Below are 22,513 nucleotides of genomic sequence, written 5' to 3'. Positions count from 1 at the left end.
AGACGAACCACATTCCTACGGGCAGCACCGGGCCCAGTTGTGGGTAAAGACCATACAGTCTCTCCCCCCCTTTGCTCTTGGAAGGCTGCCAGGCCATGCCTGTCTGTCCAGAAGGACAGATCAACCTCTCTCCCCTCTACAGTGATTGACTTTTCCCCTCTCCTGAGAGCCTCCAGAAGACGCCTTTGCAAAACGCTGTTCCCAGAGCCAGGAGACAAGGAGTTAACCCCACTTGCCCCAGCGGTGACACTCGCATAGCTCCTTATGGGAGCGGACACCACTGGGGGTGCAGATGGATCAGCACAAACCACATGATTAACCCCCTCACCACCATCCACCACTCCCACACTATGTACATTACTGCCTCGCTTCCCTCGCTTCCCTGCATCAGTCACACCAGCTGGGCCAGGAGGACCTGGGGTTGCCTCGGCGTCACTGGGCACTGGTGGTAGAGCCACCTCCATAGCTGATTCAGCCTGAGAAGAGGCAGCTCCAACACCGATCTTACTTGTGCCCTCTGCCTCATTGGCATTAACCCCTTGTTGTCCTGCAGTTTTTCTAAGGTTGGAGCATCGCTGCTCGCTGGATGAAAGAGGCCTCCTGTCTTTATTAACTCCGGACAGTCTCTTATGGTCATCTCCAGGGTCAGATGAGCCAATACAGAATAACACCTTTCCTGCGCCCTTTCCCGCAGGCAGCACAGGACGCTTGGGAGGCGCCGCACCACAAGCCCCAGCAGCCCCATCACACTGCCGCTGCTCACCGGACCTAGCAGCAGCCACAGTGCTAGGGACCACAGGAGCCACCGCCACTGCCCCTGGCACTGGGCCACCCCCCCTCCCACTGGGGGGCAGCGCACGGTACCAGGACCTGCTGGATCGCCCTCACTGTCCGGCCTTTCGGCCGATGCCTTCCCTGCACCATCCTTGCTACTACAAACAAGGCTGGTGCTCTGCGCCATGATGGAACATGGCTTTGCAATCTCCCCGCACCCTGGCACCGAGTCCACTGCAGGATTCGTGCCGGGCTGGGTAACGGGGCCTACACGACAGGCTGGCACTGCTGCCCGCCCGGAGGGAACAGGGAGAGGACGAAACACCAGATTCACCTCCTGAGACGCCTTGATCTTCTTGGGTCTCTTTCTCTTTGGGTCGTCATCTGGCATATCATCGCCGAAGGAGAAGTTCTGGAGGTGAACTGGGGACTCGAGCTGACGGATCTGAGCCATTAGCGCCCCCCCCTGGCCGCTGTCATCACTTTCCTCCTCCAGGTTGGCAGAGCCGCAGCCTGATGGTAATGGCGCTTGCTCTGCAGGCAGCCTGTCGTGCGAGGCCTGCTGGTGTTGGCGCAGGCCACCAGACGGACACGGCAGGTCTTCCTCATCCTCCTCATCATCGCCATCGCCTTCATCCGCCTGGATCTCAAGCCCCTTTTGCATTTTTTCAAATCTGGCGTCATTCTCCAGCTTTTCCCGGAACGGACCGCTGTTTTCACGGATAAGCCGACGCTTCTCCTCCAGAGCGGTGACCTCGGCTTTAAGCCTGTTGATGGTGGTAAGAAGATCAGGCTTCTTCTTCTTAGTGGCCACACCCGCTAGGGCCATGGTCTCCCGTATCTCCTCCTGGAGCCTCCTCAGCGCCTTGCCAGCTTCCTCGTACTCACGGAGGTGCTCAGCAATCCGGGAGCCATAGATGGTAGCAGACTCCCGGGTCTTAAGGTCTCCCCATGCCTTTTGCACACCTCCGTGAGCACCCAGCTTTCCAGCTGAACCACCCAGCTTTCCCGCACAGTCACTCAGCTTTCCAGGAGGAGCACTCAGGCTGATGTTACTTGCCTTGATCTTCTGTGTTCCGGAGACCTTGCGGCTTCCCTGGGTCTTGGGGGTGGCAGCCGAGGTCACATCGCTGCGTCCTTGGCTCCGGGCAGATCTTCTCACCCCCTCCGCTTTGGCCGGTAACTTGTTTTTCCTGCCTCCCGCCGGCCTGGTCCGGGAGGCAGAAGCCTGGGATTTTCCTGGCTCACTCATCCCAGAAAACCCACTCCCTCCCTGGGGAGGAGAGAGCAGGCCTGGGTGGATTGGTCTTCCACCAGGTGGTGCAGGAGCTCAGCAGCATACAACCACACCCACAGCAGTTCACAGCGGAATGAGCCAACACTCACTATTCTGCTGCTGGTGCAGTCACTGTGTACATACATGACATTACTTATCCTGTACTGATCCTGAGTTACATCCTGTATTATACCCCAGAGCTGCACTCACTATTCTGCTGCTGGTGCAGTCACTGTGTACATATATGACATTACTTATCCTGTACTGATCCTGAGTTACATCCTGTATTATACTCCAGAGCTGCACTCACTATTCTGCTGGTGCAGTCACTGTGTACATACATGACATTACTTATCCTGTACTGATCTTGAGTTACCTCCAGTGGTGCACTAAATATTCTGCCGTCACTGTACATTACAATGAATGCAGCTCTGAAGTATAATACAAAGTATAACACACCTTTTAAATTGCTCTTCTTCTGGAACATCCCTTGAAGAAACAAAGCATCACATACTTTATCATTCGTGTCCTCAAAATCCTTCTTTTCCTTTATCGCTTTCTTTGCCTCTTTCTCCGCTTTTTCGTGAAGTTGCTTCTTCTTTTTGGCTTCCTTATTTTTCATCTCGATAAGTTTATCCACGTCCACACCACACTGAGAGGAGACACAACTTTTACATTACACCTCTGCGGATGAGAGGAGACATGAGGCACGATACGTAGATCTTCTGTACTTACCATCTTTTTCACAGCATTCGCATATAATTCGGCATTGGCAAAGTACAGCGTGCACGAGGACCTGAAGATCCTTATACCTGGGACCTCATGGGCCTGGGTGGAAAACAAATGGAATCATTAGGCACATATTCGGCACATCCACAACAGGGGTAGGCATGGGGCCTGGGTACTACATGTAGTGGTACAATGAACTATAGCCCCATATGCTGGGCGCAGCAAATATTTTGGAGTCACGTGACCAGGTCCTTATAAATTAGTTCACGATTAACCCTTCAAATATGTATCACCATCCTATACTACGGCGTCTAGACTTTTGATCAGTATTGTGGATTTGATCTGACAATAAAGGGGACTGGAGAGCAGATCCATGCACAGAGCCGTAGGTCATATTCATATGATAAAGACGTGCTGCGATTCCTTATGAAGTGCTCATTGCAACAAAGTTTATCACTTGTACACTGCAACCACTTAAACCTTGGTTTGGGCGCCAAAAGTAACCATCCTACAAATTATAAGGTGATTGATAGAAAGGGGGCATCCTGCTCTGGGTTAAAAGGAGATTATTACTTGAGCAGTCTCGCTTATGGAGGAGGAGGAGGCTGGCTACAAGATATAGATGGCGATCCCCTTACCTGCTTATACCGGGACACATCTCTGTAAATATCTGTACTGGAAACTTGCCCAAGCAATGAATAATGTGGCCTGCAGGGAAACAAATCACAAAATATAAGAACACACTTGTAGAATTACACACTGGCCCAAATTTACTAAGAACAGTACTATGTGCAGTGCCCTGTGTAGTGTGCAGGGGGCGCAAGATTCAGGATTTGTCATGCACGTTCTTCGAGAATCTGGCACCCCCTGCATTGCTCCAACATAGTGCACCACTTTTTTTGGATGCAACTTTAACATGGGGCGTGCGACACACTTCTGTCGGACTTTGCATGTTGAATCTGGCGCACAGTCCGACTGAGCACTGGACGCCCTCTTCAGTACAGAAATTTGTGTTGCATGAAGAATAGTGCAGCCGTGACACAAAAGGGTCACATGTGGCACAAATGTGGCGCAGACACTTCTTAAATACCTGTGCAAGGGAGTTTACAATAGAAAGAACATGCAAAGACCATGGTAAATGTGTCTCACTGTTCCTCTACTACGGCCTCGCAAAAGTATCATTTTGTGGTTTTACATGGGACTGCAGGTGAAAATTCTGCTATATCAGTCATGTGTACGACAAACTCAGTTCTGCTACTTCTTCCGTTATATCAGCTCATGTTCTCAATAGAAAACCTGTATTCACCGGGTCAACTCTGCTACATGTACTATAATCTCTGCACTCACCATTGTGTCCTGAAGATGACCATCAGGAGGGAAAACGCTACGGACACGGCCAGGCCCAGGTCCAAGTTCAGGAGTATTGTAGCTATAAAGGTCACTACCCAAACCATCTGCAAGGTAAGGACAAGCCACATAAAAACCAACACCTACCTGCCCCCATCATCACCAAATTGTAGGATATTCTACATGGAGTCGCCTTAAACTGCCCAATACATAAAGGAGGCACAATCCCTGCTGGTTAATGGCCCTTTAAGGAAATAGTAAAGAGACTATCAAAGTATTTCTTACCAGATCAATTTTATTAGATCTCCAAAGTATCGGAATATCCTGGAACTGCTTGAAGATCCCCTTTAAATTCACTACTACGACTGACGCCAATATCGCCTGCGGGAATTGAAAAATCTGTAAGAATCAAAACTTTAACCTAAAGTTGATGATTCTCCATCACCTGAAAGTTCATTTAAAAAATGTAAAATACATCCTCCGTTATATTTCATACTATACTGGGGGCTCCGCTGTGAATTAAAGGGACAAGATAAACGTGAAATTGAGAAACAAAAGGACGGAGAAGGTCGCAAGCTCAATAGTATATTTACACAACACAGTTATGGCTGCAAGAACAAAGGCTTCACAATATCCAGCATTGTATATAAAGACTCATTGTCCCGTGTGCAGAGGTTAAAGCAACTCAACTTGTCACAGGGCGCTGCAGAGGACAAGTCATTGTTATGAGACTGAACTCACCTTTGGCAAGGACTCAAACAGCTCACCAGCCTTAAGGATGATGATGAGGATGACCACAGCAGATACACCACCAGCTACCTGGGAACAGGTATACAAATATTATACTATGCAGAAGAATATAACTACTATAATACTGCCCCCTATGTACAGGAATATAACTCCTATAATACTGCCCCTATGTACAAGAATATAACTCCTATAATACTGCCCCATATGTACAGGAATATAACTACTATAATACTGCCCCTATGTACAAGAATATAACTACTATAATACTGCCCCTATGTACAGGAATATAACTACTATAATACTGCCCCCTATGTACAGGAATATAACTACTATAATACTGCCCCCTATGTACAGGAATATAACTACTATAATACTGCCCCCTATGTACAGGGATATAACTACTATAATACTGCCCCCTATGTACAGGAATATAACTACTATAATACTGCCCCCTATGTACAAGAATATAACTGCTATAATACTTCCCCCTATGTACAGGAATATAACTACTATAATACTGCCCCCCTATGTACAAGAATATAACTACTATAATACTGCCCCCTATGTACAAGAATATAACTACTATAATACTGCCCCCTATGTACAGGAATATAACTACTATAATACTGCCCCTATGTACAAGAATATAACTACTATAATACTGCCCCTATGTACAGGAATATAACTACTATAATACTGCCCCCTATGTACAGGAATATAACTACTATAATACTGCCCCCTATGTACAGGAATATAACTACTATAATACTGCCCCCTATGTACAAGAATATAACTGCTATAATACTTCCCCCTATGTACAGGAATATAACTACTATAATACTGCCCCCCTATGTACAAGAATATAACTACTATAATACTGCCCCCTATGTACAAGAATATAACTACTATAATACTGCCCCCTATGTACAGGAATATAACTACTATAATACTGCCCCCTATGTACAAGAATATAACTACTATAATACTGCCCCCTATGTACAAGAATATAACTACTATAATACTGCCCCCTATGTACAAGAATATAACTACTATAATGCACCATGTACCTGACTGTTTCCTCCTGTGCTCTCCTGCACTAGGCTCCGGGACATGGCTGTTCCAATAGTAAAACATTGGAAGAAGCTTCCAAAAGAATTACTCAGTCCCAGTGCTAGAAGTTCCTGTGATATAAGGATAAGAAACATATTTGAATATAATATTTATGCACTATGTGTTACTATGTATGGGTATATCTGCACTGAGCTGTATGTAACACCAGTGTGGGGCACAGAAATCACAAGATCAATGCGTTATATATGTAGAATGAATCACGTGCCGCCATTCCTGTCCCCACCCTGTATGTTTATGGTGGACTGTATGTGGCAGCTACCTGTATGTGATTTGATTTCATGCATTATGAAGCAAACATACCTTTAAAATATTGTAGCTACACTGATGCAGAAACATAACTTGTTTAAAGGGCAGGCCTACAGGTGCGCGCCCTTACATGCGCGCCCTCATCCGAGTACCCGGCGTTCTGCGCATGCGCAGTAGTGCCGGCCTCGGAGCTACGGCCGCGCACCTGTAGGTCTGCGTTCTGTAGGACGAAGATTACATGGTTGGCGGAGGAACAAGGCTACTGGGGTGTGGAGTAGCCGCGACGGTAGCCTCATGTCCGGCTACTCCACGCCCCAGTAGCCGCTTAACAAAGTTAGCATATACAAGCAATAAAGTTTACTAAAGCATAGCCGGGACGTGAGGATTAGCCCAAAAAGGCCTATCCTCACGTCACATTCATCCACCTACCACCCGATCTACCTTTATAGGTAGAATCATGGTAGGTTCCCTGAGCTGAGTGGTTTTGCTGAAAAACCAATTATAACATACATGACCTTGGGAAAGCTGGGTTGGATTCAGCCTACGGTTCATGAACACATTACATGGAGCTTCCTGAACTGTCCAGACAGGACTAATAAACCTGAGCTGGATGACTCATACAAAGCAGCTGGGGGATGGTGCGGTGATTGATTACTTCTGCCTGCCAGGTACAACCCAGTGATTACATCATTCTCAGGAGCAGTGCATAATTAATGTGAGATCAGAAGCACCGAGCCCAGAAGCGACTGAACTTCTTTATCATAATTTTATAATTGTTTGTTCAGCAAAACCACTCAGAACAGGCATTAAACAAGATACGTGTCTGCATCAGTTCTGCATCTACTTTTAACCAGAGGGAGGGGCCATGGAGCAGTTAAGTGCAGACAGCACAGCATTGTAAGGAACACCCAGTTCTAGAATAGAAATCTAAATTTTTCCCCCAGATTAGAATTTTGACCTCACCTGGTTGCTGTCCACGTTGTAGGCGTGTTTAACCGAAAACATCTTAACTACAGAGATAGTAAAAGCGTAGACAACGATGGCGATGGCGAAAGCATTGCCAACCACGCTGGCGAAGAGCTGAGTGTCCGGTACAATAGGGGCGCTCAGGCTGACAACAGAGAACAATAGATCACATTCAGGTACAACCTTAATTTTGACTCCTCCCCTGATAACTGAACTGAGCTTAAAGGGGTTGTAGTAGGAATCAAAGTTACCCCCTTACCAGTACTTACCCAGTTGGGATGTTTCCTACAATGGCCACGCCATACAGTTTATGCAGGTTTACGCCATACGATATCCCGGTGGCGACAATTAGCTGAAAACAGACACAATACTCAGTGGGTAAGTGACAGGAGGTAAGTACTGAGCACACACCTAAAATATACCGCAAACAGAATGTCGAACGGGAAGTGTTCAGTTTCGCTACAGCACTCCCACAGGAGAAATGAAGAATTACAGGCCGACTATAGGAATCTATAGGCGGGATGTGCTGGGTCCTCCAGCTCTAAGTCATGATAGGTATGGAGGTAGGTAGATAATGTACTCACTGTGAACAGCTCTATAGGGATCGGTATACGGATCACTGACATGTATTTCTCATTCAGAAACTTCACAATGAGCAGGACGGCGATGGAGAGGATCCCAATGATGAGGGAAGCAACGTTGGTTTGTGGGATTTTGGAGCAGAGGGTGATGAAGGTCTATGGGGGAGGGGAGTGTATTGTTATATATGAAAAGTATATTCTATAGATACAATACGATGTGCTTATACTTATACTGGCTGCGTAGTCTGCTGCAGAAAATCTGAAAATGATCAGCCTGGTGTGGAAGGAGTTAACTGGCAGCAGCAGCACATAGTAAGTGTTTCCCTGCAAAACAGTTGTATGTCTGATCCTATGAACCCTTACATAAATCAGAGACAGGGGATGGCTCCGCTGACTCAGCTCCACACCTAGGATACTTTTTAGTTGAGACAGAGTCACATGGATGGCAGCTGCACTGGTGTAACCCCGGATCAGGGGCTCAGAGAGGTAAGTGACCACAAAGCCAAACTGCACCAGTCCCAACAAGATCTGCAAAGAATTAAATATTTTAAGTTATATTCCTGTACATAGGGGGCAGTATTATAGTAGTTATATTCCTGTACATAGGGGGCAGTATTATAGTAGTTATATTCTTGTACATAGGGGGCAGTATTATAGTAGTTATATTCCTGTACATAGGGGGCAGTATTATAGTAGTTATATTCTTGTACTTAGGAGGCAGTATTATAGTAGTTATATTCCTGTACATAGGGGGCAGTATTATAGTAGTTATATTCCTGTACATAGGGGGCAGTATTATAGTAGTTATATTCTTGTACATAGGGGGCAATTTTTATTAGTAAAAAACAAACAAAATACATTTTACATTCTTATCAGAATTTACAAGAAATCATACATCAAAATTCCATCTATAATAACTTAAATGTCCATCACTGGTTTAAGGGGGGAAAAAAATAAAAAAATAAATAAATAAAAAAATCAGAAATAAACAGAATTACATGATGCATCAGTATAGACTTATGTTCCTCCATAATTTCCTCTTCCCTTCTCTTTTCCTAATCTCTATGGATCGGATCCACCTGAGTTCAGACATGATGAGTGTGACTGCGGTCATGTGCTGGAAGGTCTCGCTGTGGATGGAGACTCGGGTCCTGTTGTGCCAGTGGTAATACTTAATGATGTTGATAATGAGGTACATGGTCCCCCGGTCAATGTCCGTTATGTGTGGTGTTACCCCATAGATCATCTCTGGGTATCTGAGAGACTGTAGACTTGGTATTCTAAGCCTACGGGACACCTCCTGCCATATCTGCCTCCCTCCCTGGCACTCGGTGGTAAAGTGCTCCATAGTCTCCTCCTGCTGACATCCTAAGGGACACATACGGTCAGAAAGACTCAGGAATTTTAAATTTCCTCTAACAAAAAGCTTCCCATGCAGAGACAACCAGGCGATGTCAAAGAATTTGGCTGGAAGCCTCGGTCCATTAAGGAGCTTCAGGCTCTCCTGCAGGGTGGCCGTTGTGCAGTCCCTCAGAGCTGGCTGTAACGAATAAAAGGTCCTACAGACACTGGTATAGAGGTCCTTCCTGGTCTTACTCTCCAATAATGTTTTGTCTAGCCTCCACTTTTTCATGCACCTGAGACCATACTCCAGATACTGGGGGAGGAAGCCAGGAGTCCATCGGCCCCTCTTGAGACTGCCGCCTCGCACCCAAGACTCTGCAAAAGGCAATATCCAGTCCCTGACACTACTTACCCACAGGAGACCATTGTTTGAGTCCAGGCAACCAAAATTAACTTTCAGAAACATGGAGTCAAAGAACACCCTTGGATTTAACATATCCAGCCCACCCTCTCTCCTCTGCAGGTAGGTGATCCCTCTTTTTACTGGGTTCAGCCTGTTCCCCCATAAAAGCTGGAAGAACAGGCTAAAGAGCCTAGCGGAGAAAGATTCTGGCAAAGGAAAGACGACAGAGACGTAGAGGAAGACAGGGACCAGGTAAGTCTTCATCAGAGTCACCCTTTCTCTATAGGTCAGCCTCCAGTTCTTCCATCGCTGAACCTTTGCATTTCCGGCTTCCAACTTCTCTTCCCAATTTAGCTTGGCATTATCTTCCCTCCCAAATTTCACCCCAAGGATCTTAATATGGTTGGAGGCCTTGGCGAATTGTGGCAGATCAAAGCCAGGAGCAGTATCCAATGTCCAGAAAGCTTGACTCTTCTCAAGGTTAACCAGTGACCCGGAGGCCTCTGAGTAACTTCTGATGGCTGCAGACAACATCTCCACCTCACGAGGTTCAGATATCACCACAGTCACATCATCCGCGTAGGCGACTACCTTCATAGACAAGCAATGTGGGACCGGCACCCCCTGAAAATCACACCGCTGCAGTGATCGCAGAAACAAGTCTATGGCAAACACATACAGCAGTGGACTCAGGGGGCAGCCCTGCCGCACCCCGGCCTCTACTTCAAAAGTGTCCCCCTGCCAACCATTGATCAGAGGAAAGCTCTTCGCCTCTCTGTACAAAGTTCTCAGCCAATCTATAAATTGTCCCGGAATACCGTACTTTGACAAAGTGGCCCATAGATAATCGTGATCAACCCTGTCAAAGGCTTTAGCCTGGTCCAGACCTACAACATATCTCCCACACCTCAGAGCTTTACATCTCTCAAACATCTCCCTTATCGAGATGACTGCTCCAGAGATGTTCCGCCCTCTTACCGTGCCGTACTGAGAGCCTGCCAACAGTGCCGGGGACAAACAGACTAATCTAGAAAACAGAATCTTTGCCAGAATCTTCCGGTCGACATTCAAGAGGGCGATCGGCCTCCAGTTCTTGATGTCACTAGGCTCTTTCCCTTTGGACAGCAGAATAAGGGAGGACACTCTCATGGATGGAGGCATCAGGTGATTTTCTAAACAATTAGTAAACACATCCACAAGGATTGGGGCTAAGAGGTCTCTGAACTTCTTATAGAATTCACATGTTATACCATCAGGACCTGGTGCCTTCTTCAGATGTAACTTATCAATGGCCTCTTTAACCTCCTCCTCTGTTATTCCTGCTGTCAAAGGAGAAAAGTCCAAATCTTTAGTGTCAGGGCCTGGAGTTGCCTCCAAGAATTGAGCCATTTTCTCTTTATCCAAAACCTTCTTCTGAAATAACTCAGCATAGTAGGATCTCACCACCCCCAGGATACCCTCCCGAGATTCCTGTAAAACTCCCTGGGAGTCAGTGAGACCTGTGATCGATTTCTTGGCCACACGTTCCCGGCAATTTTCATACGGATCGGGAACACCCAGTTTTCCGTAATCTCTTTCTATTACCAGGGACGTGTAGCGGCTGTACTGATACTGCTTTATTTCAGACTTCAGTCGGTCAATTTTCTGTTTGTCCCCCCCTCCCACCGAATACAGTGACTCCAATTCTCTCCGCAGCTTGAGATACTGGCTGTACTTACTCTTACCCTTCTTCACTGACAGTCTCTTCAAGAGGGACCTGATCTCCTCCTTGACGTTCTCCCACCAGTCAGATATGTTGTCATAAAAGTCCTGTCTCTGGAGCTGGTCCTGAAAAAGGGAGTGGATACAATTCTGGACACAGACATCATCCAGGATGCTAGAATTGAGCCTCCATAACCCCCGACCAATGTCCGAGCAGTTAGAGGCTCCCATACTAAACAATAAGGCCAGATGGTCAGAATATGGGACAACTCTCTCGCTCATCCCACTAACAGTCTCCGAGGGACTCACAAAAGCCATATCGATCCTGCTGTGTCTGTCAGCACAGGAGTAGGTGTACTTAGGTGTCCTACCATCCAGGGTGAATACATCACATAGATCGGCCTGTGATATGATGCTCTTTAGGACTTTGGAGTCTCTGACCACTGCTCTGCCCGAGGACCTGTCACCTGATGTCATGGTAACATTGAAATCACCCGCCATTATCACAGGGATTGAGGTGAAAAGATATTGCTTCACCTCATTGAACAGCTGGATTCTCTCTGTCACTGTCTGTGGGCCATAGATGTTGATCAGCCGGAGCCGCCTACCATGGATGGTCACCTCTAGCACCAGGCACCTCCCCATAGCGACCTCCGTCAGCCTGTGCACCGTCACGTCTGTGGTGTTAAATAGTATGGCGACCCCGGCGTACGGCTCCACAGCCAGTGACCAGTAAGAAGGACCAGACCGCCACTCACGCTCAGCCTCACGGAGATGCCCTAAGGTGGTCAGACGGGTCTCCTGCAGGAAGATAACATCAGCGTCCAGATATCTTAGGTGATCATACACGGTGTGTCTGGTCCTTCTTACTTTAATGCTGTTGACGTTGCTGGAAGCAACTTTTAGAGAGAACCCAGCCATTACAATGATAAAGAGCAGAGCAGTGACCCCCATCATCATGTGTCAGAGTCATCCTCCCCCTGTCTACCACCAGTCTCCATGTCTGACTCCACAGCGGTATCTTCAGGAGGGGGCTTCTTTTTAGTTGGGGGGTCCCCTATGTCCACCTCACACTCATTGTCAATACGTTCCAGCTCTCGCTCATAATCCCCATCTGACTCTGACAGAGCATCAAACCGGTTGCCAAGGACCATGACCCCAGTATCACCACTGGACTTCCTCCTGGTCTTAGGCTCCGCACTGTACTCCTCAGGCTTACGGGAGGATTTATCTTTTTTCTTTCTTTTTTTCTTCTTTACCTCCTCATAATCACCAGGTGCTACAGAGGTGGCTGCCTGAGGCTGCTCCTGGATGACAACCTCCATACTCCCCTGAGTGCTCCCTGACCGCTGAGGTTCTTGAGCAGTTTTACCTGAGCCCTGTTGTACTTCCCGCCTAGTCAGAATTTGTCCTGACAGCATGGCCTCCTCCTCTAAGGCGTCTGCCTCCTGGACTATCTCATCATCTGAGAAGTCTCTAGCAATGTTATGCCAGGCCTCCGGGCAATCCTTGTGTGGGTGGCCCATCTCACCGCACAGATTACACTTGACCTTCTCACAGGTGGCACTGAGATGGCCGACCTCCCCGCACAGATTACATTTTACCACTGTACATATTTTAGCCACATGCCCGATCTTACCACATCTGAAGCACTTCCGTGGCTGCCCTGGGTAGAAACAGACGCCTTTCTCTCTACCAATGAAGAAGGAGTTAGGGAGGTGTAGGGTGATGTTGTTATACTGTCTCAGCTTTACTAGAACCTTCCACCCTCCAGTCCAGATACCGTCGGCGTCTCTATTCTTGGTGAGGTCAGACACAAGATCACAATGGCGCCTGAGCCACACTAGAATGTCCTGGGGAGGAACCGACTCGTTCCAAAAGATGATATTCACCACTACAGTACCTGGCCTGGATATGGGGACAAACGTGAACTTACACCAGCCATCGGTGTCCCCGAACCGGGGGAGTTTATCCCAGAACCTATCCAGACTAGACATGAGCTTGAAGCTGACATCATAGCCCTGTCTGTCTGGAAGGTTGATGACTGCCAGGATATCATCAGGCATGAACCCCATCTGGCGGCACAGGAGATCCCGCACCACAAACCTCCTATCTGGGAGATCTTCCTTAGCGCCTCTGATCTTAAAGCGCACCACGTTCCTCCTCTTAAACGCCTGCCCTGAGTATTGTGCGCCAGAGGTGAAGGAGGGAGCGCCGCGGCTCCAGGCGTTTTTAGGAGGCTCCTGACGGGGCTCACTCTGGGTATTGGGGGGAGGGTCTGAAGTAGAGGGACCTGACTCATCTGGGGGGCTCGATGTTAAAGGGGGGAAGTCACACACATCATCCTGTACAACCCCCTGCCCCCCATCCACCGGTGGCTGCACCTCCCAGATAGACTGAGGGTCCCCTCCATCCCCCGACCCCTCAGCCACATCAATACGTCCAGCAATGTCCCCAGTCTCTGTCACTACAGCACAATTCTGGGTCACCGCATCACCATGACGCATGGATGGAAGTCCACTGTCTTGCTGCACAGTCTCTGCTGGGACCTGTGGTACTACAGCATTTTTATTCAGGCCTGCTGCGGGGATCTGCGGCTGCTCTTGTGTCTGTCCCTTCTGGAATGAGAAACTTGCAGGTTTCAATACTTGGGGTGACAGTTTGTGGGGTGCATCAAGTCCTGCTTGTGCTGCAGGGGCCCGGGGTCCAGGGTTACAGCTCTGCTTCTGCTGGGCAAAGCGCTCCCTGTTCTTATAGGACTCGGCCAGGGGTCCCATCCTCTCCAGAACACAGTCCATGTCCCTGACCACCACCGCCAGCTCCTTACTTAGCGCCTGCAGCTTACTATTATACAGGGCGCTGCTCTCTGGGTGCGCGGTCCTCAGGCTGTACATACAGTCTATCTGCATCTGCAGCATCTGCTTGTGGTGACTTAGCTCCCCCATCCTCCTTACCAGTGCCGGGATCTCCTCCGCCATCTTCAGCTCAGGCGCTCGGGTGGTCTCTTTCACCTGCCGTGCTGGTTGCTGTAGTCCTCCAGGCTGCCTGGGTGTAACCATCTCCTGCCTTGGCTTCTCAGGTTTGCTGCCTGTAATGGCCGGGCCTGAGACTGAGGCTGGATCACTCTGTGCAGAGACACTCTGCGGCTTTGCTGCTGACCTGGTGCGGCCTGTGCAGGCCATGCTGGACACAACCTCTCTCTGCTGCAGGTTTTCTTGCAGGGTTTGTCTTTCCAGAGATCTTCTCCGCTGTCTGGGTGCAGGAGTGGGGGGCTGTGCACCTGCTGCCTGACCTGTACTCAGCTGCTTCATTATCTGTGCTCCATGCTGCCCGGGCTGGGATCTGCCTTCACTTTCACTCTCTTTCTTTTCTTCTTTCTTCATAACATTAACGTCACTCACAAACTGACTGCTGCTCTGCTGGCGGCTAACTCTGGGATTTACATCCCCATCAGAAGTAGTAAGGGAGATTTCTCCCGGTGTAGGCCTGGAAGCCTGGGCCTTGCTTGGGGAAGTTCCCCACCCAGGGTGGCCCCTCCCTGGGCTGTCTCCAGGCATCAGGAGACTCAGGAGCACAGCTCACACACAACCTCCCAGCAAGGGGGCAGTATTATAGTAGTTATATTCTTGTACATAGGTGGTAGTATTATAGTAGTTATATTCTTGTACATAGGGGGCAGTATTATAGTAGTTATATTCCTGTACATAGGGGGCAGTATTATAGTAGTTATATTCTTGTACATAGGGGGCAGTATTATAGTAGTTATATTCCTGTACATAGGGGGCAGTATTATAGCAGTTATATTCCTGTACATAGGGGGCAGTATTATAGTAGTTATATTCTTGTACATAGGGGGCAGTATTATAGTAGTTATATTCTTGTACATAGGGGACAGTATTATAGTAGTTATATTCTTGTACATAGGCAGTAGTAATATAACATGGTTATATTCTTTCAAATGGGAGAATACAAATCTTACCTGAAAGATCCCAACCAATAACGTTAAGGCTGATGCCACCTGAACCCTGGCTGCGTCTCTGGCCACAGTGTCAATCATGGAGTCATTCCCTGGCATCAAAAAATTTTCAGAGGGTGCCAAGGACTCAGTGACACTTCCCACCATCACAGAGATCACAGCAAATGTTCCTGTTGTGGAAGAAGAGACATGTTGGCAGTATATACATCCCCATTTCATTAATATATCGATGTTTTATAGTAGATCAATAGTCCCGAGCAGCAGTGCAGAGAGGTAGAATGCGTGCCACCTGGACATGGCAAAAGTCCTTACTATGTAATCAGCAAGAGGTTTATATAAAACTTGAGAATACTACACACAATACAAAATATGAGAACATGTTAAATTATTAATCTGGATTTATTTACCTGGAGAGATGTGTCGTGAGGTCCCAAATATGGTATATATCAAAACAGGATAAAATGAGGAGTATAAGCCAAAAACTGGGGGAACACCGGCTAACAGGGCGTAGGCCAAACCTAAAGAGATACAAGAATAATAATATACTCTCCGGGAATTTCTACTACTTTCACATTTAAAATGTAACTAAAAATAATAGAAGCTTGAATCTGATTAGTCGAAATGGGGAACAACTCAATAATAATATAATATTTATTTATATAGCGCACACAGATTACGCAGCGCTGCACAGATCTTCCCAAATCGGTCCCTGTCCCCAATGGGGCTCACAATCTAATCACCTACCATTAAGTTTTGGAGTGTGGGAGGAAACCGGAGGACCCGGAGGAAACCCACGCAAACACGGAGAGAACATACAAACTCTTTGCAGATGTTGACCCTGGGACCTGAACCCAGGACCCCAGCGCTGCAAGGCTGTAATGCTATACTATACTATTACACAATGGTGTCGGTCATGCTTTACCTTGTGGGAGCTGAATAATGCCAACACTGAGTCCAGAGATGATGTCCCCAAGAAGCCATTCTCTAAACGGATAACGTGGCAGCCAATTAAGGATCGGAATGATTTTTAGTAGAAGAGATTTCACGACGGCCCCAGAACATCTGGAACACAGATACATAATGTAGGTCCAATGGAAAGTAGGGCCAACATTGGGTTCTTCCAAGGGAAGCTTAAGGTGGGTTCAGGATCTTAGGTTATCCCATATGGAGTACATAAATTGAGGAAAATGCAAGATTGATGGGGGAATTAAAACTACTTGAAGTCCCCCAAATTATTTTTACCCCAAATAATTAAAGTTGTTGGTTGACCCTTTGTGTCATAAAGTACCATAGACAGGGCCGCCATGAGGTGGGGTTTAGTGTGACTGTGTTCAGGGGCCCGAGGAGGAGAAGGGGCCCCAAGTCACAGAAAACCTTCCTCCATTCCCAGGTGCAAGGAACTCATTGTGCACACAGAGTCGGATTATCATTCTGTTGTGGGGCAGAGGGCCCACAAAATGTGCCAATAGCAACCCCCCCCCCCCCCCCCCCAACTTCCTTGCGGCGGCACTTACCATTGAGAGTATAATACTCTTCATGTATTAACACCTATTAGTTTGTGACTCACCTGAACTTACTTCGCAATCTAGTCGATAGACTAAATCCTGAATCCTGCGACCTCGGCGCCATTTCCTCCAGCTCTGCCTCATTATAGATGGGATTCTTGTGTAGATCGCTCAGACTTGGAGGATCAGCCATTTCTCAAGGTAGTAAGTTACTATGAAAAATCGGAAAACCAATAGCTTATTATCCACTGATTACCAGACTACCGAGGGTTTGTTTGTAGTCTGTTACCATGGAGATACATAGCTGTGCGCCATTGCTGGAGACACACAGGCTGCGTTCACACGTTGCGTTAACACATACATTTTCAAACAGCTGAAGAGGAGATTTGCCTAATGACATTGTTGTCAACATTGCGTTTACAAAATGCATGTGTTAACACATGGGTTAACTTTTTGTTAACACATGCGTTAATATTGTGTAAAAAGTAAGTGGTCAAGGCAAAACCTGGCAAACTTCAACAATCATTGATGACATCCTTGAGATACACGGAATGACACCATACATGCAGAGAGTTTTTTTGCACACTAGAATGTTTGTCGGTGACTACATTACTAATCAGACACTAGCAGAAGATGTATCAAGCACCTTACAGCTTCTCCAGAACTTTCCCCTACCCATTAATTCTAATTGCAGAATTCACTACTATGGTAGATGTATTCAGCTTCTTTAATTCAGTCTCCACACTGTGCTCCTAAAATATCTCAGTCACTTACAGTATAGAATTACCTGGATAAAAAAAACTATGCTCCTAGATAATATATAGCCCTCACTACACAACTGACCTCACAAAAACGTCCACACTGTGTATATTTAAAAAAATACTCCTTACAAAAACTGCAAAACACAAAGTGACCTCTGCATGTAAAATATAACACCCCCCCCCCCGACAAATATATAGAGTGCCACCAAATTCATTAAAATACATATTCTGTGCCTCACCTAAGTCTGTACAATCAATATAACCTGCCAGCGCAGTGTCTCGTCAGTTGGCAGGATGATGTTATTACGCTGTCTGTGTCTTAAAGACAGCACATGCTGTGCAAAGAAGACGGTTTTGCCAATCTCCAAATCAATTGTAACTGTGTCTTAAAGACACAGATACAATGGACGTATGAAGGAAAAGGGGTCCCTTTTCTTAACACTAGTAATTTGGCCCCTGATAGGAGTACCAAAGGTACAGCCCTGATGGTGACTTATGCGGACATGATTGATACAATGGAGCGACATGGGGCACAGTTTCAAGTTAGTTTTGCCCCAATTACAATTAAATGCCATTTGGTGACATTAAGGTATAAATAAGGGTGCGTTCACACGCTCAGTTTTTCAGATGCAGTTTTCCAACCCAAAAGCAGGTGTGGATCATAATGAGTGAGAACCTATCATTGGTGTAGTGCTACTCCTCCTCTTTTTTTCACTCCACTTCTGGTTTGGACATAGAATACTGCAACTGAAAAACTGAACGTGTGAACGCTGCCTTATGTGTGTGGTCAGTCATGTGTCCAAGTCATAAGGACAAACCTTATATAAGGGAACATATGATATCCCCCATTTACGGATTACAAATTGACGAGGGCCTAATCTCCTAGAACAAAAGTAAAAGCTTAATAGGCGCCACAATGCTGTCACTTTTCCTGCACAGCGCCCCCTTCCTGCTATCTGGCTGTGCCTGGAACTACAGTAAATGGAGGTCATTAGCAGTTTCCTGCACAGTTGAGAAAATGGGAACCCAGTATAAGAGTCCATGGCAAATTCAGACAACACACATGACATAGATACGATATCTTTTAGATCCCCGTCCTACCTAACACAACAGAGGAAATGTGTATCCGATCCCTTCCCAGCGAGCAGATAAAGGAGCCGTCTCCATTGCAGGCCTCTCCTCGCTCCTATTTACTGGGACTTTGATCCGGCACAGGTCACTCTGTCTAATAGGTGATTCATAAAACACAAGGAGATAGGACAACGCTGCGGCTTAAGGAGCACTTACCCGGGGGACGTCTTATAGGGGGGAATCTTAGCTAATTATATGATAACTTGCAGATTTCTGAGCTTTATTAAGTCCAGGTGAAACAAACAGCTGCCACTTATAGGAGATGAGGCGTCCACACCCTGACTGCAGGTGACCCCCCCCCCCATCCTGACTGCAGGTGACCCCCCCCCATCCTGACTGCAGGTGACCCCCCCCCCATCCTGACTGCAGGTGACCCCCCCCCATCCTGACTGCAGGTGACCCCCCCCCCCATCCTGACTGCAGGTGACCCCCCCCCCATCCTGACTGCAGGTGACCCCCCCCCATCCTGACTGCAGGTGACCCCCCCCCCACCTGCGGCAATGTGCGCTATGTGGCTCAATAGCAACTATTGACCCCCAAAACTCCCAGACTGGCCCAAAACACCCTGAGAACTGCAGTTTTGCAGTTCAGGCGGCATTCACACATTCAGTTTTGCAGATGCAGTTTTTGAAGCCAAAAGCTGGTGTGGATCATAATGGATGAGAACTGGAAAGAAACTGGAGTGCTGGAAAGATTTCATTTTTCCACATTTGCTGTGGATACCAGTTCAGGACGGTTAGGGTGATGTCACACGTGGTGTTTTGAACGCATTTTTGGCACGTTTTTAATCAGTCCGTCAAAAAACGCATGCATTTTTAATTGCGCAAATTTGGAAAACCTGTCAAAAACGGATGCAATTTCAAAAAACGGATGCGTTTTTTAACGGATTGCTTAAAAACGGATAAAAACGGTTTCAAAACTCTGTGTGGCATCACCCTTAGGGCGCGTTCACACGTTGCGTTTTGACCTGCGTTTTCATAGCGTTTTAAACGCATATACAACAGCTGAAGAGGGGTGATTTGCCTAATTACATCACTGTTAACAAAGCGCATCGTAAATGCGATGTTAACGCATGCGTTTTGTTAACACATGCGTTAACATTGCGTTTACAAAGGTAAACATTAATGTAATTAGGCAAATCACCTCTCATCAGCTGTTGTATATGCGTTTCAAACGCAATGAAAACGCGACCAAAACGCAACGTGTGAACGCACCCTCACCGGAGCGGCAATTCCCTGCACATTGACCCCTCCGTCTCCTTCTGTGACATGAAGGCCGCGGTCACACGTTCACACCTGATCGCATGGGTTTCTCTGGAACACATATGCAATCGGGCCGAGGCCTGCCCCGTTCGCTAGCGCCGCGTTCATAATGCGACGCTAGTGAAACGTGTGATCGCGGCCGAAGCAACAAGATTATCAGAGTGTGGAGCGCTGACTATTTAGTTTTTTCTATTCTGTATGGTCGTGCTCTAGCAGCTCCCGATATATGATTTTTTTTTCGTGAGGTATATTTCTGCTGCTATGACATCTATATATTATAATTGCAGGCATCATGTGTTTTCTTGATGAACTATGAGGTTGCCATTTTATAAGTGGAAATATGTCTTTGACGCTAATGCTGATGCCACACATGGCGTTTTGAACCCGTTTTTGGTCCGTTTTTAAGCAGTCTGTTAAAAAACGCATGCATTTTTGAAAAACGCATCAGTTTTTGACAGGTTTTACCAATTATCTTAATTAAAACTGGTCAAAAACGGATTCAAAACGCCACGTGTGGCATCACCTAAGCAGCAAAATTGTTTGCAGCAGAAACCGTGGGGAGTGACGACTACAACCTGAATCTTATGAGTTTAATGCAAAATAATGCGATATCTATCATCTCTCTGTTTATCTATCTATCCCTTATAGATGTCAAGGCCTCAATCTATAGCTTCTATGGGGGACATTTATCATAAAGTTTCTGAGGTAAAACTGTTCTAGTTGCCCATTGAAACCAATCAGAGCTCGGCTTTCATTTTATAAGTAGCTGTGGGGAAATGAAAGCTGAGCTCTGATTGGTTGCCATGGGCAACTAGAACAGTTCTGCTCTAAGAGACTTATAATGGAGGAGATATATCATAACTGTATATCTAAGTGTCCATCCATCAAATCTATCCATCCCTCATGGATGTCACCTATAGACAACTCATTACTACGTACCTTTTGTTCTCGCTTTTCTATTTATTTACCTGTCTATTTACATTTTGATCTCCCATTTCTATCCGCCTACTTATCCTCCTCTCTATACCTCGCATCATTATCTATCCAACATGTATTTTTCTATCTATATATTAACTATTTCTGCTTCTCTATATCTATTAAAAAACTGTAAAAACTGACACTTATTACTCGTCCCCATTGACTTCAATGTAAAAGATACGGCATCATCTTTTATGAATACATTTTTTTTTTACAGAAAAAATGTACTTCAAAGGGCGATGCCCCCCATGGCGTTTTGAACCCCTTTTGAAACCGTTTTGAATCTGTTTTTGGCCTGTTTTTAAGCAAAAAGCATGCCTTTTGCTTAAAAACGGGCCAAAAACGGATTCAAAACGGGTTCAAAACACCATGTGTGGCATCACCCTTAGTTGGACAGGAGTACGGTCCCACGTGGACTGCAAAAATTACCCACCACGATAAATGATGATAACTTTCTGAATGGAATGATTTATTCCCTGCGTGCTCCTGTAAACTGATGTCGCTCATTATTAAACATGAAGAGAACAATATAAAGTCAGTCGTGATCTAATGGACTATAAAAATGGAACGGTTTATACACGCCAAAACAGGTTTCTACTAAGACGAAAGAAACGTCATCATATCACTCACCGTGGGACCTTCACCTCTTCTGCGCAGGAATCGATGGATCGTCTCACAGATGGTTCAGATACGGACACGCAGAGGTTTCCACTTATACAACCATCGGAGTCCAGAATTATACTAAGGCGAAAAACTACAAAACCTCAAGCGCGAGCAACACAGTAAACACACACAGATATAGGAGAGGAGGGAGAAAACATCAACAAGGACGTTTTAAAATACAACACGAGGAAAAAAAAAAACGCGAGCGAGAGAAGAAAGAAGTGAATGTCCTTGATCTCTCCGCGTGTGTATGGAGTCAACAACAACTGCATCGAGCAAAGGCTTGAAGGAAATCTACCGAAATTACCTCAGATACCCCAGATCCCAGGACAACATTTTGTTTAGGGCCAAAAAGGATAATTTAGGCAAAAAAAAAGGATTTTATAATGTATGCAAATGAGGAACTGGTCCTGGCTTCACTTACATCACCCACTGCGCACCTCCGATACTTAATTATACACGGCTCCATCTGCGTTGCGTTCCTCCTCCTGGTGCCGTGAGCCGGTGACATCTCTAGGCACTTCTCAGGTCACACGTGGCGTTGAGGTCACACGTGGCGTTGAGGTCACACGTGGTGTTGAACACACAGCAACAGCTGAAGAGCGACTGTTAACGCATGTGACGCATGCTGACGTATGTATTAACATCGCATTAACTGATGCATTTTGCAAATGTTAACATCAATTTAATTAGGAAAATCTCTCTTCAGCTGTTTCAGCTTTGAAACGCACGTGTTACCGCACATTGGGGCACATTTACTTACCCGGTCCGGAGGAGTTACCGAAAGTGCACCATCTTCCTCCCGCTGCATCTAAGTGCATTGTCTTGCGACATAATTTTTTATTACTTTTTTTTTACGTTAAATTCCGCAGTTTGTCCGAAACAGTCGGATCGTTCGACAGCCCGTCCCCCAATATGTGTTACATGAAAGTCGGTGCCGCTGCCCCAAAATCCGATCTGGTGCGCCACAATACCCTTTAAAATCCCTG

At 46.5% G+C, this 22,513-nt stretch overlaps 1 protein-coding gene across 6 annotated transcripts in view; it reads right to left on the bottom strand.

Annotated features, from left to right (window-relative positions):
* LOC140103654 (solute carrier family 26 member 6-like) overlaps positions 1-21,617 on the bottom strand; it is a 28,876-nt gene extending 7,259 nt beyond the window's left edge. The window contains exons 1-16 of one of the 6 annotated variants that reach the window (XM_072126829.1): positions 21,492-21,617; positions 16,792-16,941; positions 16,147-16,286; positions 15,632-15,742; positions 15,228-15,394; positions 8,164-8,328; positions 7,804-7,956; positions 7,489-7,571; positions 7,217-7,364; positions 5,944-6,057; positions 4,868-4,945; positions 4,412-4,507; positions 4,127-4,233; positions 3,418-3,487; positions 2,786-2,878; positions 2,565-2,702 (exon numbers count right to left, since the gene is read on the bottom strand). In XM_072126829.1, coding sequence (XP_071982930.1) covers positions 2,565-2,702; positions 2,786-2,878; positions 3,418-3,487; positions 4,127-4,233; positions 4,412-4,507; positions 4,868-4,945; positions 5,944-6,057; positions 7,217-7,364; positions 7,489-7,571; positions 7,804-7,956; positions 8,164-8,328; positions 15,228-15,394; positions 15,632-15,742; positions 16,147-16,286; positions 16,792-16,922 — 1,794 coding nt within the window. In that variant the 5' untranslated portion in view covers positions 16,923-16,941; positions 21,492-21,617. The other 5 variants (XM_072126828.1, XM_072126827.1, XM_072126832.1 and 2 more) reach the window with 5 other exon arrangements.
* Between the last annotated feature and the right edge of the window lie 896 nt (positions 21,618-22,513).

This window comes from Engystomops pustulosus, chromosome 10 (genome assembly GCF_040894005.1).
Source record: "Engystomops pustulosus chromosome 10, aEngPut4.maternal, whole genome shotgun sequence".
NCBI lineage: Eukaryota > Metazoa > Chordata > Amphibia > Anura > Leptodactylidae > Engystomops > Engystomops pustulosus.
Note: the sequence above shows the minus strand (reverse complement) of the source record. Positions and strands in the feature narration are given on the sequence as shown.